This window comes from Hypomesus transpacificus, unplaced genomic scaffold (assembly GCF_021917145.1).
Source record: "Hypomesus transpacificus isolate Combined female unplaced genomic scaffold, fHypTra1 scaffold_52, whole genome shotgun sequence".
In the NCBI taxonomy this organism is placed as follows: domain Eukaryota; kingdom Metazoa; phylum Chordata; class Actinopteri; order Osmeriformes; family Osmeridae; genus Hypomesus; species Hypomesus transpacificus.
In genome coordinates, this window is record NW_025814031.1 from 1234475 (window position 1) to 1249149 (window position 14675).

The 14675-nt window shown below is 39.2% G+C and overlaps 1 protein-coding gene across 1 annotated transcript; it reads right to left on the minus strand.

Moving 5' to 3' along the window:
- Window positions 1-8873: 8873 nt before the first annotated feature.
- Window positions 8874-12979, minus strand: LOC124465514 (mpv17-like protein). Its single transcript, XM_047017350.1, has 4 exons — window positions 12164-12979; window positions 11865-11935; window positions 11001-11030; window positions 8874-9251 (listed from the first exon to the last, which is right to left on the minus strand). The coding sequence occupies exons 1-4, from the start codon at window positions 12468-12470 to the stop codon at window positions 9033-9035; spliced, it is 627 nt and encodes a 208-aa protein (XP_046873306.1). The 5' UTR covers window positions 12471-12979; the 3' UTR covers window positions 8874-9032.
- Window positions 12980-14675: the final 1696 nt, after the last annotated feature.

A 14675-nucleotide genomic window follows, 5' to 3' on the forward strand; every position in this document is an offset into this window, starting at 1 on the left:
ACACATTTACATTTTACATGTATTCATTTAGCAGACGCTTTTATCCAAAGCGACTTCCAAGCTGTCTGCTTTACAAAAGTGCATAGGTCAATGGTCCTAAACAATGAGATAGCCACAAAAACATTGTGGTTAGCCAAAACATGAAGCATACATTACAGTATTGTTGCTTGCTTTTCTACAGGTGCACTCTTGCACTTTTGAGGTTCATTTTGTTTAGTTGTAACTTGTTTGGCTCCAGCTCTTATGGTTCTTCTCTTTGGCACTTTCTGTATTTGGGTTTTTCACAATGTATGCTTCATGTTTTGGCTACCCGAAATGTTTGGGGCTATCGCATTGTTACTGTATGATCAGTGACCTATGCACTCTTGTAAAGCTCTCTTGGAAGTCGCTTTGGATGAAAGCATCTGCTAAATGAATACATTTACACTGTAAATGCAGATTGAGACACATTGTATTCTGGAAAGAAAACATCTACTACAGTAACTGTAAGCACAGTGCACATGAGGGATATTTCTAAGGTCCACTGCCATACTGACAAAACATCTAAACATTTTGACCTGCAGTGTTTACACAATGCCAAAGGGACTTTTCATTTTGGGGGCACTGACTATTTGTATGAGAGAAGGATTTAGTTTTGACTGATAAGTTGTCTGTTTTAGGAAAGAGATGACCCTTTGCAGGTGTTCCATGGTGTTTTGCTGAACCATCTGGGTTATTTTGGCAAATGTATTTAAAGGTTTGAGAATGTTCAATTTTTTCGAGCGATGAGCCAAAGCAATCGAGAAGGAACTTTTCATTTTGAGGGCACTGACTATTTATATGAGAAAAGGATTTGGTTTTGAAGCATGAGTTAACTGTTTTGGGTGAGATATGACCTTTTGAAGGTGATCTATGTAGTTGTGCTGAACCATATAGGCTATTTTGCTAAATGCACGTGGAGCTTTGAGAATGTCATTTCTGTTTCAAGAATTGAGCCAAAGCAATCGAGAAAAACTGTAATGAGACGACGGCGTCGGAGTCCACGGTAAACGGCAGGTTCAGGTGTATTGCCCTCCCCACGCTCTCCCTCCCCCTCCCCTCGTGTCTCCTCCCGTATGTATTCTGCCACTCGACATTCTCCACAGTAGCACTGGGCTTGGAGTTAACTAATGTTACTGCTACCGCTACCGCTATTAGCCTGGTCTTAACCAGACTCTCGTACATTTCATTTATACGAGAGTCTGGCTTCGCTCCATTGACAAGCGTTGACTTCCTTGTAGGCGGGAACTCTGTTGAAATTTAAAACTACTGGATCTGCCCAGAGCCACTCTGATCTGCCATAACCAATCGCTAGTGTTCGCCTTAGCCAATTCCTTCACCACTACTGTAACAGAGCTAGCTGCCGTAGCTGGAAAATCAAACTTTTCCCGAACCCCGTGGGGAGGAGGGCCACAACACCATGGCCACCAACAAAACTCAGCAAAACGTGTTCTTGCTCCGGCTTTAGCTGTTGGATATCGGCAGCGTTGCCACAACGGACTGAATGGCTTGGCTCGCATCTTTCTCCGCCGCCATTACGGAACTACAACACAAACTAGCGCATGACATCAACATCAACATGTCATCGTTCTCAGCCACGAACTCTGTTCGCTGATTGGCCGGTTAAAAAGTAACCTGCAGAATCTGACTTACCAACTGAACGGCCAGACCGAGTACAGAAGCAAAATCCAAATTGAGCGCAAGTACGTAGGTCGGCAGAGCCAGGCTATACCGCTACTGCTTTAGCTAAGGCTACATCTGCAGCTACAACAAAACCAAGTGTATGATACGTGAAATGGACACGGTTGACTGACTTTTACGCGAGTGAAATGGACACTATTGACTGACTTGTGAAGTGAGCGGCACAAATTTTATGGACAGTTCCATTGCGGAATATGGACTTAATGCCTACCGTGGTGCAGTGCACTTAAATTACCGGTGGTGAAGTTTACTGCTGTAAATGTTCCATTTGCTTTGAATTGTGTTGAAGAAAAGGTTTACGGTGATAATATATGTTCCATTATCTGAATGGTAAATGTGAAAGGTGATTCCCTGTGTTAAGATAAAGGTTTACTGTGAAAATAACTGTTTGTAATTGAAGTCTCACTTCAAATTAATGTTATTGTTATTAGTATTATTATACTGCCTGGGAAAATAAGTTATTTGTCTAGATAAAATAAATGTTTTATTTTTCCAGTTAAGGAAATCTGGGCTGCAAGTTCACAGGAAGGGACGGGGTTGTTAGGGTGAATCCATAGTTATTTAGGTTAACACATCACTAACCTGAACTCCTAGTCCTTTGAAATATCTGATGGGGAATTCTCACCCGTTTCAACCCTTACGACGAATGGGCCCTGAGACGCCAACCCAGTGTTCTAGTCGGTGAAGTAATATGTTGTGATCAACAGTGTCAAAGGCTGCACTAAGGTCCAGTAATACTAGGACTGATGCTTTATGTGCATCTGTATTTAGGTGTATGTCATTTATAAGTTTAACAAGAACTGTTTCAGTGCTGTGATTAGCACGAAAACCTGACTGAAAGTCATCAAGGCAGTTATTCAGTTTCAAAAAAGTGGTTAGCTAATTAAAGATTTTTTTTTCAATAATCTTGCCTACAAATGGTAAATTGGATATGGTCCTGTAGTTGTTTAACGTGGAGGCTTCCAGGTTATTCTTTTTCAGTAGGGGTGTTACAAAAGCTGTTTTCAGGGAGTTAGGGAATGTGCCAGTCTGTAATGATGTATTTAACTGATTCTTAAAACTTTGGTAAAAACATGTCCCACTAAGAAAAGTAATAATTCTGTTGGAAATAAATACAACTTTCATGAATGAAAAGAATCAAGGTTATAATCAGGGGGTCCTTTGCACATATGTAAGGTTATTTTAGATTTTTTTTATTTATTTTTTATTAATTTAATAATCATATGCTGGCCCAATCAGTTGTCCTCGGTTAGGAGATAATCTAGATATAGATTAGAGATAATCTTTATAATTAAGATAAACATATCTTAATTAAAAAAACAAAAAGTAATAATTGAATTGAATAATATCTTTACCACATGAAAGAGTACATTGTAATATGTATTAAAAAGTACTAACTGTGAGTTTTGAACAATATTTACTATTATTTTGTGGTGTTTACTATTATGAAATGTGTCCCACATATTCGTCACCACCGTCAGATATTTATAAAAAGCTATAAATCAGGCAACTACAAGGTCAACTACATTCCTGGGGATCCCATTTTCAAACCTTCAGCTCTACTGCATGCTTCAAGAACACTCAAGCTTCCGTAAGCTTGCTATTTTCTCTTAAACTTGTTCATATTTTTGGACACTGCTACTGTCACAACCATAACAGGTCTTTCGTATAAAAAATACTAGATTAGATTATGACATAAATGTATACTTTTGAAGAAGAGGTCTGAAGTAGCTAGCAACAGAGGGGAATCAAGATGGCTAATGTGAACAACTCAAGCATATCATGTGAAAGAGTAGTTTTTTGTCACCACCGTCAGACGTCGCCACCTTCAGGTTTTCTGTCTGACGGTGGTGACGTACAGTCTGACCGGGGTGACAAAAACCTCCAGATGGTCCTCAACGGAGGCTCGAATATTATTGTCGATCACAATAAATACCAATATGACCTGTAATGTTTCATTAACCTTTTTTATGTTTTTATTTATGTCATTCCCCCTATATTTCTTCCATACAGGCCTACACTTAAGCAATATAGCACGAGTGAGAGGATGTCCGTGGATATCTTCACAGCTGTGGTTCGGCTGCAGCTACAAGCCGAAGGCCTCAGGAACATGTGTTTGTGAGGCCTTCGGAGTCGTAGCTGCGTCATTTGGGATGCACATAGTACACTTACTACCTACCTACATAGCACATAGTATACAATATCCCTTGTAGGCTATGCATCTCCAATGACTAAAGCCAATTGAAAATGGCATGACAACCTTTAACCAAATCTAACTTTCACTGTAATCCCCCCCAATTTAATAGTCATTACACTCAACTTTGACTTTATGTATTTTAGGAAGTTATGGCTAGGCAGCAGCTATCTGTGGAGGAGAAAAGGAGAGGAAACAGGGAATATCAAAAGAAGCGTAGAGAAAAAATACACAGTGAGGCAGAGTTAAAGGAGGAATACCTCAGAGCGGAAAGGCAAAGATGGAAGAAGAGGGTGAAGGAAGGGAAGCTAAAAAATATCAATGACTTGAGTGAAAGGGAAAAAATAAGTCAGAGAAAGGCTTGGAAACATAGACAACAAGTATCAAGAGAAGGTAAGAGAAAGGGCCCAGATCACCCAGAAACTCCCCCAGACAGTCCAGTGGATCAGACCATACACGAGCCAGCTTGGAGTAGGCAGGCTATAGCAGGAGAAAGGGAAAGAAAGAAAACAAGAGCAAGATACTCTAGAGAGGTGAAAGCTTTGAGAAATAAACTTCAAGAGGTAACAAAGGATAGGAACAAAATGAAAAAGCGTTGGGTACGAGAACAAGCTAGGAATAAAAATCACCAAGAAAAAAAACAACAACTTTGTTTTCCGGCAACTTTCAGATTACTAGTCCGACTCCTTCACCGCTCAGCCATCTCCCTCCATTAAGAAAACTCTGCTGTTCGACAACGCACTCATTCATGAATTGAAACAAAACAAGTCTAACCACAAGAACAATAACTTGACTCTGTCAGGCAAAGTACTGAAAAAATATCGGCTAATTCACCAGACAAAGCAATTTGGCGTAACATATAACACACTGCGGAAAAGGAGGCTTACTGACAAAAAACCTGCATACATTCAAACAATTACTCAGAAAGTTCATGATTTCTACCATAATGCAGCACGAATGACAACTGACAAACAGGACACAATCACATGCAAGAAAATAAAGCATCAGAGAATGATTCTGAGTGATACAGTATTGAACCTCCACAAGGAGTTCACCAAGAAGGAAACAAGAGTGAAGTTATTTATCCTTCTGTGCTTTACGTCCATTCTATGTCACAGAACCAAGACCATCGGATCGTAAGACATGCCAATGTCAGTACCATGAAAATGCTGTCAAGTGTTGACAAGTTTAGCAAACTGAAAAATAGTTTTGAACTTGTGTGCTGTTCACAGACAAGCGAGGAATGTCTTCTGCGCTCCGGCACCCGGTGTCTCCACAAACATACACTTCCCACACCACTGCAAGACCAGACCAATGTTAAATGGCAGCAATGGGAACGAGTTCAGGATCAAACAGCAGATGGGCTCCACTTCAACACGAGAGAGCTTATCCAACAAAATGAAGACAAACTGAAGACAGAAACAACAACACACGTGTGCTCAGTTCAGAACCAGACCAGAGAGTACAGGAGCATGATCGAGAAGTGCAATGATAGCACAGTAATTGTGCATGTGGACTTTTCTGAGGCGTGGAAATGCAAGTATAGTTCTGAGGCACAGTCATGCCATTTTGGTCAGAACCTCCCACAGCTCAACCTGCACACTGGCATCTACTATACAAAAGAACAGAAGAAAGGCTTTTGCACAGTATCAGAATCCAAGCGACAAGATGCATCTGCCATTTGGACTCACATGAAACCAATCCTGACAGATACTCGTTTAAAGTTTCCAAAAGTTGATACTATTCACTTTTGGTCAGATGGCCCCAGCAAGCAATAAAAGAACAGAAATACATTTTCTCTCTGCAGTGTCCCTCCAACTATAGGTTTCGAGAGAACAACTTGGAACTTCTTCCTCACCTCACATTGGAAGGGAGCCCCAGACGGTATTGGAGGAACTGTGAAAAGGACTGCAGACAGCCTTATACTGCAGGGGAATGACATTGTGAATTGGAATATCTTCCATGAGATGGTTGGCAGAAGCCTCTGCAGCACTAGGCTCTACATCATTACTGAAGCTGACATGCAGCCATATGATGTACTCCTTTCTTAACCACTAAAACCTGTACCTGGAACAAGGAAACTCCATCAGGTCACACCGACACACCGAAACAACTCTGAGATCCCTTGCTGATCACTCTCCTGTTTCTGCAGTGAGCCACTGATGTGCGACTGTTTCAGCCCAACAATATTTCAGGTGACTGCCAACACACCTAGGGTACAGGTTGAGGATGATGGTCCTATACCAATGCCAAAGAGGAAATGTCCTTTGGCAATGTTGATGGAGGAAATGGAACGGGAGGAAAGGGAGCAGGAGGAAGAACGGGAGGAAAGTGAGCAAGAGCCAATGGAGCAAGAAACACTGACCAAGAGTGGTCCTGACGGGACTGTGACAGACCTATCTGCTGATGTAGTTCATTGCGGAGATTGGCTTGCGGTCATTTATGACCAGAACTGGTGGTTAGCAAAGGCTGTCACTGTGGACGCTCATCATCAAGATGTGGAAGTGAAGTTTCTCCACCCTCATGGACCCAACACACAGTTATATCCAAAAGAAGGTGGAAAGGATATGTGCTTCATACCATTTGACCATATTCTGGTCAAACTTGTGGAACCGTCATCACCAGGTTGTGCAAGCAGGACGAGGAAGATATACAACCTATCTGCTGAAGTCATGGACTTCATAGAGGAGAAACATATACACCATATACTTCCTGATAAAGCTAAAGGAGTGGTGGAGTGAGGTAAATAAGTCAGGGAATACACACAGGAGTTCACGTATGAATTATTATTATTTGTGTGCCAAATATGTTCTGTGGTATTTACACAGAATGCTTTCTGTATTTTGGAACATTTCAATTTATTCAGATTATTATGAAGGGGTACTTTGATAGCCTATTGCTAATTTAACCTTTATGTTTCTTATTGAATGTTTGCCACAGTGCACACAATTGTTATCTGTTCTACATGTCCAATATACAGTTTACAGTTTTCCGAAGAATAAAATGTATAATTTTATGAGTAGGGGGCACTAGATGACAGTTTAGGATGATGTCAGTGGTACATAGTACATTATTCCTACTGGTAATGATTTTATTTTTTACTATGATGATTTGATATTTGATGATATGGGAATGATATTGCTTAATTGTACCTTATATTCCTTGAAAAATGTTTATCACAGTGCTCATGATTGTTATTTCTTGGACCCAATAGTTAGATAAGGTTGTTAAACGAGAAGCGATTGACTTGACTGGTATACATTTTGGATTTGTATGTTGTAATGAGGCCACTGTCACCACCGTCAGATTAGTGTCACCCCCTTCAGTTCTTAAGTCACCACCGGAGTTTTATTTGTTTTAAATGAATATGCTTACAATATGTTTCTTCAGTGCTGTTGACTTATTAAAGTAATAGTCTCTTTTAATACAAAAATATGTGTGTTAAATAAAAAAAACGTATTTTTTCAATTTAGGCTTAAAGTATACGTTGTATGATGTTGGATCCTTTAAAGGAGTACACGTGAAACAGTGTAAAAAATGTACAATGGTGAATATTAAACATTTAACAGCATATATGTGTATTAAGAATGCCAGATAATGATTTAAAAGACTTTAAATACATATTAGACCAAATAAATACAAAATAATTTGCTTTTTATTGTGTCTGACGGTGTTGAAAAACAAAGTAATGACTGGAAAAATGCCTATTTTATGAAAAAAAATACTTGCTGAACAGCCAAGACCTTGGTCTATATTGATATACCTTCACATTTTGTAATTTAACCAACTGATTTGATCATTTAAATAAATAAAATAAACCTCTTTTATCCAAATTCCCAAGAATCAGTGATTTATGATTTCTATCAGATTTGTCGTTATGAGGTGAATGAGAGATTTAAAAAAGCTGGTAGGTAGAATATCCAATTCACATGTGGAAGAATTTAGGTTTTGTACAGTTTTTTCAAGGATTTTATCATCAATCAAGCTAAATTCAGACATCAAATTAAGTGCTCCTCTTTTTGTCGCTTGTGGTTTGAGTGATTTGCATTGAGATAATATGTTCAGTCTGATTTTATAAATTTTACCTTTGAAAAAAGATACAAACTGGTTGCACTTATTTGTGGAGACAAGCTAAATGACCTAAAAAGTGGGCCAATTCAGTTTACTTAGTACAAAAATAGTATATAAATAAGTACACGGCTAGTATATGTTAAGTACCATGAGAATACTTAAGTATACTTACAAATTAAACTTGAAGTATGCTTCTTCTTCGTAAGGGAAGGCGTTTGCAGACCTGTCAAAGTCCACATTTGCAGTTTTTCTAATATTTCATTCCAGTACTTTGTCTGAGTATTACATTGAAATAATATAATTTGATCTAAATTGGGGCTAAGTGAGTAACTGTCTGTTTGTGCACATAATCGTAACTCTTATTCGTACAAACTTGAAGGCTACAAAACTTATTTTGTTTTCAAATCTTGTATATCTAAATGTCTGTCCTACATTTAATGTCCCCACACTCCCGTATTTCATTTGTGCATGGTTGGATTGTCAATTGTTGATATTGCTGGAGGGGAATCAACAAGTAATCTAGTAAATAATAATAAAAGTTACAATGTAACTACAGTATCCGTCAGAAACAATTTTGTCTAAAATTGGTTGATTTAATGGTGCAAACGAGGGTCTATATTACTGATATATCTGTGGAAGAGGATGAAGAGCTGTTCATAAGGTTGATGATGGCATCCTATTTGATGTATAGATGTTTCAAGTAATAGGACAGGATAGCTTCAGTATAGCTTCAGTCAGGAATACACAGCAGCATTCACATACATCTCTCTCTCTCTTACACACACACACACACACACACACACACACACACACGCACACACACACGCACACAAACACACCTTCTCTGAAAGAATTTGTAGTAAGTAGAAATAGTTAACCCACCACTATATATGTTTGTACTGACAACTCATATATTGTATACAGTTCACAATGGTTTATCCAACTGTATTACACCAGCATATCTGTTCATTCTGTACAGAAAATTGGGTCAGTTTGTATACATGTAATGGTGGGCACAATAAGCTCCAACAACAACAACAAACAAAAGTCAGTTTTTGCTCTGCTCAGACTTCTGTTTCCGGTGGGCGAGGCGGGCCTCACGTAGCGCCTCCAGGGTCTTGCGGGGGTCCAGGACGAAAGCCAGGGCCATGGTCGCTGTGCCGTCACCGCTCTGGCGGGAGAAGCACAGGAAGGTGGCCCAGAGGAATGCACAGCAGCCCATGAATGCCGTCCGCAGGTACAGTGGCAATAGCACAAAGTTCAGTAACTGTTGGAGGTAGGGGGATGAGGAAGAAAAGGTCACAGATGTCAAAAGTGGAGATTTGTTTTTGCATGTGTGTAGAGTAAGCGAACCCATTACCGTCCATTCAAACTCACCAACGTTCCAGACCCCATTATCATCCACAACCGTTTCTTCTGTTAATTTCTTAAAGAAGATATGCAGTAGCAACGAAAGAAAGTAACTCATCGATATGTACACATCTTATATTGCTGCACACCGAATTACAGATTCTTACTTTTGAGTATGTAAATACGCTCTCAAACTGTATGTGTAGCATCTGCCTTCCGTAGCGTGAAATTTGACTAAAATTTGACTTTCAAAATTTGAAAGTGGTTGGGTGGACAATAATGGGACCCCCTGGCTAACTGCAAAAATCAGGAAAATACAATTTCTAGGCATATCCTTATTGGATTTTAAAACCGGAATGTTATAATATAGGTGTGTATTTATACATTAAAGTACAATGCTGTGACATACTGTTTCTAATTTGTATTATATCGACATTTTGGTCAAATTTCTAACAAGCGTTGAGGTGCACCGATCCGATACTAAGATCGGATATCGGCCCCGATATTGACAAAATAGCTGGATCGGGGATCGGAAAATGTAGCCGATCCGCTGGCCGATCCATGCAACCTTTGATGCGTGAGTTCTAAATATTTCCGACGGTGCCCACAGCAAGCATAATCCTCAAAGCAATGCTACTAGCATGCTAGTGTTACCCGTTAGCCTTCTCATTAGTACATATTGAAGCCATACAGCGTTTGTCGCATAGTTTTTGTCTATCGGAAAATATTCAGTTGGTATTTTTGAAATCGCATATGCAACGTTATGCTGTGAGAAACGCATTCGAAAGATCACGTATGTGCGATGCTACTCGTTCTACACTGTAGATTCTAGAGTATAGTAGAGTCGTTGAGCTGCAGGAATTCGGCGTGCTCCTAGCATTGTGCTTTTGGATGTGCTTGATTAAATTGGTACTATTGTACATTGCAGTTCTACCACCACCCCTCAAAACATTTACTTTGCAGACATTGCAAACAGCCGACGAACTAGTTGGAGTTGCAAGCGTGAAATATCTCCACACAGCCAACTCTTTGGCTCGCTCCATGTTGCTTTTAAGTTTCTGTCCACTGGTTTGACACGAGCTGTACACCGCACGGTGCAATGCTTCAAGCTAAAAACTTTCCAGTTTACACACCAGCGACAACAAATAAATAAGAATTCAAATAGTTTTACATGTTTACAATGTTTGGTTGCTGTTTGATTACTATTGTATGTTTGACCAATACACTATTTTGTTTCTACTGCTACATTTTATTTATTTTAATAGGCCCTACGTTTGATTACATTCCATTTTCGTATTTTGAATGCGAAATATATTGCATGAGGAGTGGGGGTGGGCATCCTCATGTCACTGAGAACAAACTCAGACATGTGTGGGAGTTCAGCAATCTGAAGTTCGGTGTTTAAGTGCTCACTGTAAACATAAGGAACGTTCCTTATCAGTCACTATAAATAAACAATGAGACATAAAGATAAGACTTGCAGCTCCGAACTGCAAACAGAACAGTTTTCTTTTTTACATGTTATGGCAACTAAACCACTACTGCGTGCTACTCTGTTGCCTCGATTTGATTCATGATTACACAAACTCATCACACACACATTAAGTAATCTTCATGTATCAATACAGTGGCCTACAGTAACAAATATGAAATATTTCTTATTTACCTGCATGAAAGGCCAATACATGAGTCCAGTCTGAAATATAATGGAACACACAAACATTATAACACTGACATCCTCCCTACAATCCATTACAGACAGTTCTTCTTAAAGGTCACTTACTATACAAAGTCTCTGTACTTTGCCTTGAGTGCAGTGTGGGGCTATTTATACCAGGCTTGCCATATCACAATGCAAGCATCCGTCTTAGGTTACACACAAACATTTACTATTATAATCTACAATAGTGTCCGGATTATGGTTTTCTCTTAAATGATTTTTGATTTTCCTTGATTTTCCTTGAAAACTCAAGTTCAAGTCTTTTATTTGTCAGGTACACAGAACAACGCAAGGTTAGACTGGGTCCTGAAATTCTGAAGACAAGACAACGCAAGCACCTGGCATAACATAACATATAAGTACACGGAACATAATTTACATCTATGCTGAGCTTAAATAAGTGAAACTTCCTTGAAATATACAGATAGCAATAAATAATCGACTATATTCGACCTATAACCTATTCTATTTCAATCCTATAACCTATTCTAACCTAAGTGGAGTCCAGTACATTAGTGCAAATTTGCAGATCAGTGACTATGTCAATGACCATACAGGAGCCTGGTGGCGAGGTACAGTGAGGTACAGTAGTGCAATGTTACTGATAGTGCAACCAGTAGCTGAAAGTGACAGTGTATAAGTGACTAGTGTGCAGTAAATCAATGTCCATATCAGTGTCAAACTATAGTAATGATAACACAGGTGCATGGCAAAGATACAACAGCGCACTGGCTGTACCAATCTGGGTTAATCGGGGGTGAGCTCGTTCCGTAAGGTGACTTTCCTGGGGACCTGTTCGTTTAGTCTTACCTTCCACGTGTTGAAGAACTTCTCCCTCCAGTCCTCAAAGACATCATCTTTGCCCTCCAGAAGACTCGCACCTTAAAGGAAGATATTTAATCAACACTAAAGCAATCCTGTTCGAAAACTAGGCCTAGGCTATTAGGTTAAGCAGCAATCCAATGTGTCATGATACAGCACTTGCTTGCTCTATGACTGACATAGAGGTTTAAATACATTTTAAGTCTGAGGTAAAACGTTGTGTTAACATCGCAGTGGTTTAAATACATGACTGATTGCCCTGTTTCATTCAGTACTGTTAGCTCTACCTGTGTAGAAGACGCTTGTCGCCAATGGCGACGCAAAACTTTGGTCCAGAAGCAGTTTGCGTAGAACCATGCCGGCTGATTTTCCTGGAAAACGTTGTTCCAACGCTCGTAACCAAAAGTAGTTGAAGTTGCCGTGGAAGCTTATTGCAACGATAGCCACATTTTGAGTGTGTTTCCAATCCATCTGCTCTTTCTGCGCCATGAGTTGATGCACTAAATCCCCACCGGCAAATAAACATCCATAAAGGGTAACGTTAGCAAGCCAAGGAAAACGTTTAACGGCTTCTTTTAGAACAACTTTTCTCATTTTGACACGAAGAGACCTCCGTGGTTCTGGTGAATAAATAGGCTACCGTACAATTCCCTCTACTCACAAACCATGCCGGCTAATTTAAACTCAACCCTAATGTTAGTTACCCAGCCAACACGACGTTCTAGTTGGTTTAGGCCCTACTGTTGAACATCATTCAAATTCAGTTTCAAGTACAAAAACGAATCTCTATGAATACCAACGATCTCATTTTAAAAACGTCCAGTGATGTAGTGTAGTAGCGCATTAAACCTGCTACAGTCTCATTTGGACGAGAGAAACGGATAGGTTATAGGCCTATCCCTAGTTAGTCGGCTATGTAATTATTTTCGTCAAATAATAAAAAACCGTAATAGATACAAGTCGTCTATGTCAACATTACATTAATATGAAAAACTGGTAACTTTCTATTTCCTATCCTTGGTCTAGTGATAGGTTACTCCGATTTGCCTCAGGTTGAATGAGGGGCATCCAAAGCCTGAGCTTCAATTGCTAATCTGTGGGATTGTGTCGCCGCGGTCAGAAATAGATCGCGCACCAACTGCTCGACAAAGCTTTACAAGATCCGTTTGTTGTGAAACAATTGTAAAGAGTTGGTTTGGTCTAATCTGTTCTCTGTCAGATCTGTTTTGCTGGGTATTCTGTGGGCGTTCTTTACGCACAAGAGTAGTGCTTTGCGAGTATTAGTAGTACTCTCTCTCTCTCTCTCTCTCTCTCTCTCTCTCTCTCTCTCTCTCTCTCTCTCTCTCTCTCTCTCTCTCTCTCTCTCTCTCTCTCACTCACAAATGAGAACGACCCTTTATCATTAGTTATTCAGTGAACTAGTAGCCTAGATAACAATTGTATCATAACTTTGATAGCCATAGGCTATTGTAACTAGTTATTGTTATTTATTACAAATATCCTAAAACAAATGAGATAATAGCTTACACAAAAAGAATACGTTTCAGACACAGTATTGCTTCTTTAAACTCTAACTGCTTAGGCTTGTGTATAGCCCAATTAAATATGCCTATACACATTCATTGACCTACATCAACCACTAGGAGGTGACCTTGCAGCTTCTGGACTTTTGGTAGGAGGAAGCGTTTATGGACACAAGAGCAAAACAATTTTGCTAGGTTTTATGGAAAGCCGTTTTAACATTTAATCCCAAAATAATTGATATCAATAATTGCATTTTGGATATCAATAATTAAACATTTTCGAATCTCAAAAGCCATGCCCCAAAACGGCTTTGACCAATTCTACCTTAGCTACCGGTCACTACTTGAAGAAGCTCCATCAAGCTTTCGGTTGTTAAGGCATTATATTATGGAGCTAGAGCAGTGACAGTAAACTGAGGTATTAAAAATAGAAATTGCCATCAAACAGGTATTGGCACTGAAAAATTTGAGAAAAAGAAATCTCTCAATCCTATTATTATCGAGGACCAAACCTGCCAAAATTAAAAAGAAATTAACAAATAAATGTATTTATACATAAAAAAAAAATTAACATAAAAAAATTAATGTATGAAAAAATATTATTTACGTATTTATTTATTTACATGGCCATTTATTTCTGTATTTATTTTTGTATTTATTTCTGTGTACATTTATTTCTGTATTTCCTTGTCCTTAAGCTAATGAGGTAAGCTGTCAATCAATGTGTGTCACGGTGTCACCTTAACCTCATTGGTTGATCAGTATCAGAGTGCGAAGATGGACTTTCCATGCCTGGGGTTTCTATGACTACCTTAGTAAACAAAAGACTGCACACACGTAACAGATAGCTAGAGATTTGAGAGTTTTGGCTAGCTAACCTAGCTAAAAAAGTGCTAGTCAAGATGTTTTACTTTTTTGCGTTGAGGCTCTGGATACCAATTTGTACCATTTAGGTGCATGCAGAGTCATAAAGAGAAAGAGTTGCGTCAATTGATTGCCTTTACGTTCATGGTACTGTACTGTAGGCTAGTTAGAACTAGAGCGAGCTAGCATCAGTTTCAAACACAGCACCATCGTCGTTGAGGAACAGTTGTACTGTATGATGGAGCTGTGCCAAGGTAAGAATGTGTAAGTTCTTGGCCCATTTTCTGGCATCTAGTACATTTAACATTTCAGTATCTTAAAGTGCCGAGATTTTTTGATGCTAGCTAGAAATGTAGAAGCCAGAACGTAGCAAAAACAACGTGCTACGAAGTGACTAATGACCTGTTAATGT

Excerpts from the sequence above, each read along its gene's own strand:
- LOC124465514 (XM_047017350.1), bottom strand. The coding sequence starts at position 12,470 with ATGAGAAAAGTTGTTCTAAAAGAAGCCGTTAAACGTTTTCCTTGGCTT. Across the intron at positions 11,031-11,864 it reads AGTTCTTCAACACGTGGAAG|ACTGGACTCATGTATTGGCC; the intron begins GTAAGACTAAAC and ends ATTATATTTCAG. Across the intron at positions 9,252-11,000 it reads TGTATTGGCCTTTCATGCAG|TTACTGAACTTTGTGCTATT; the intron begins GTAAATAAGAAA and ends TACCTCCAACAG.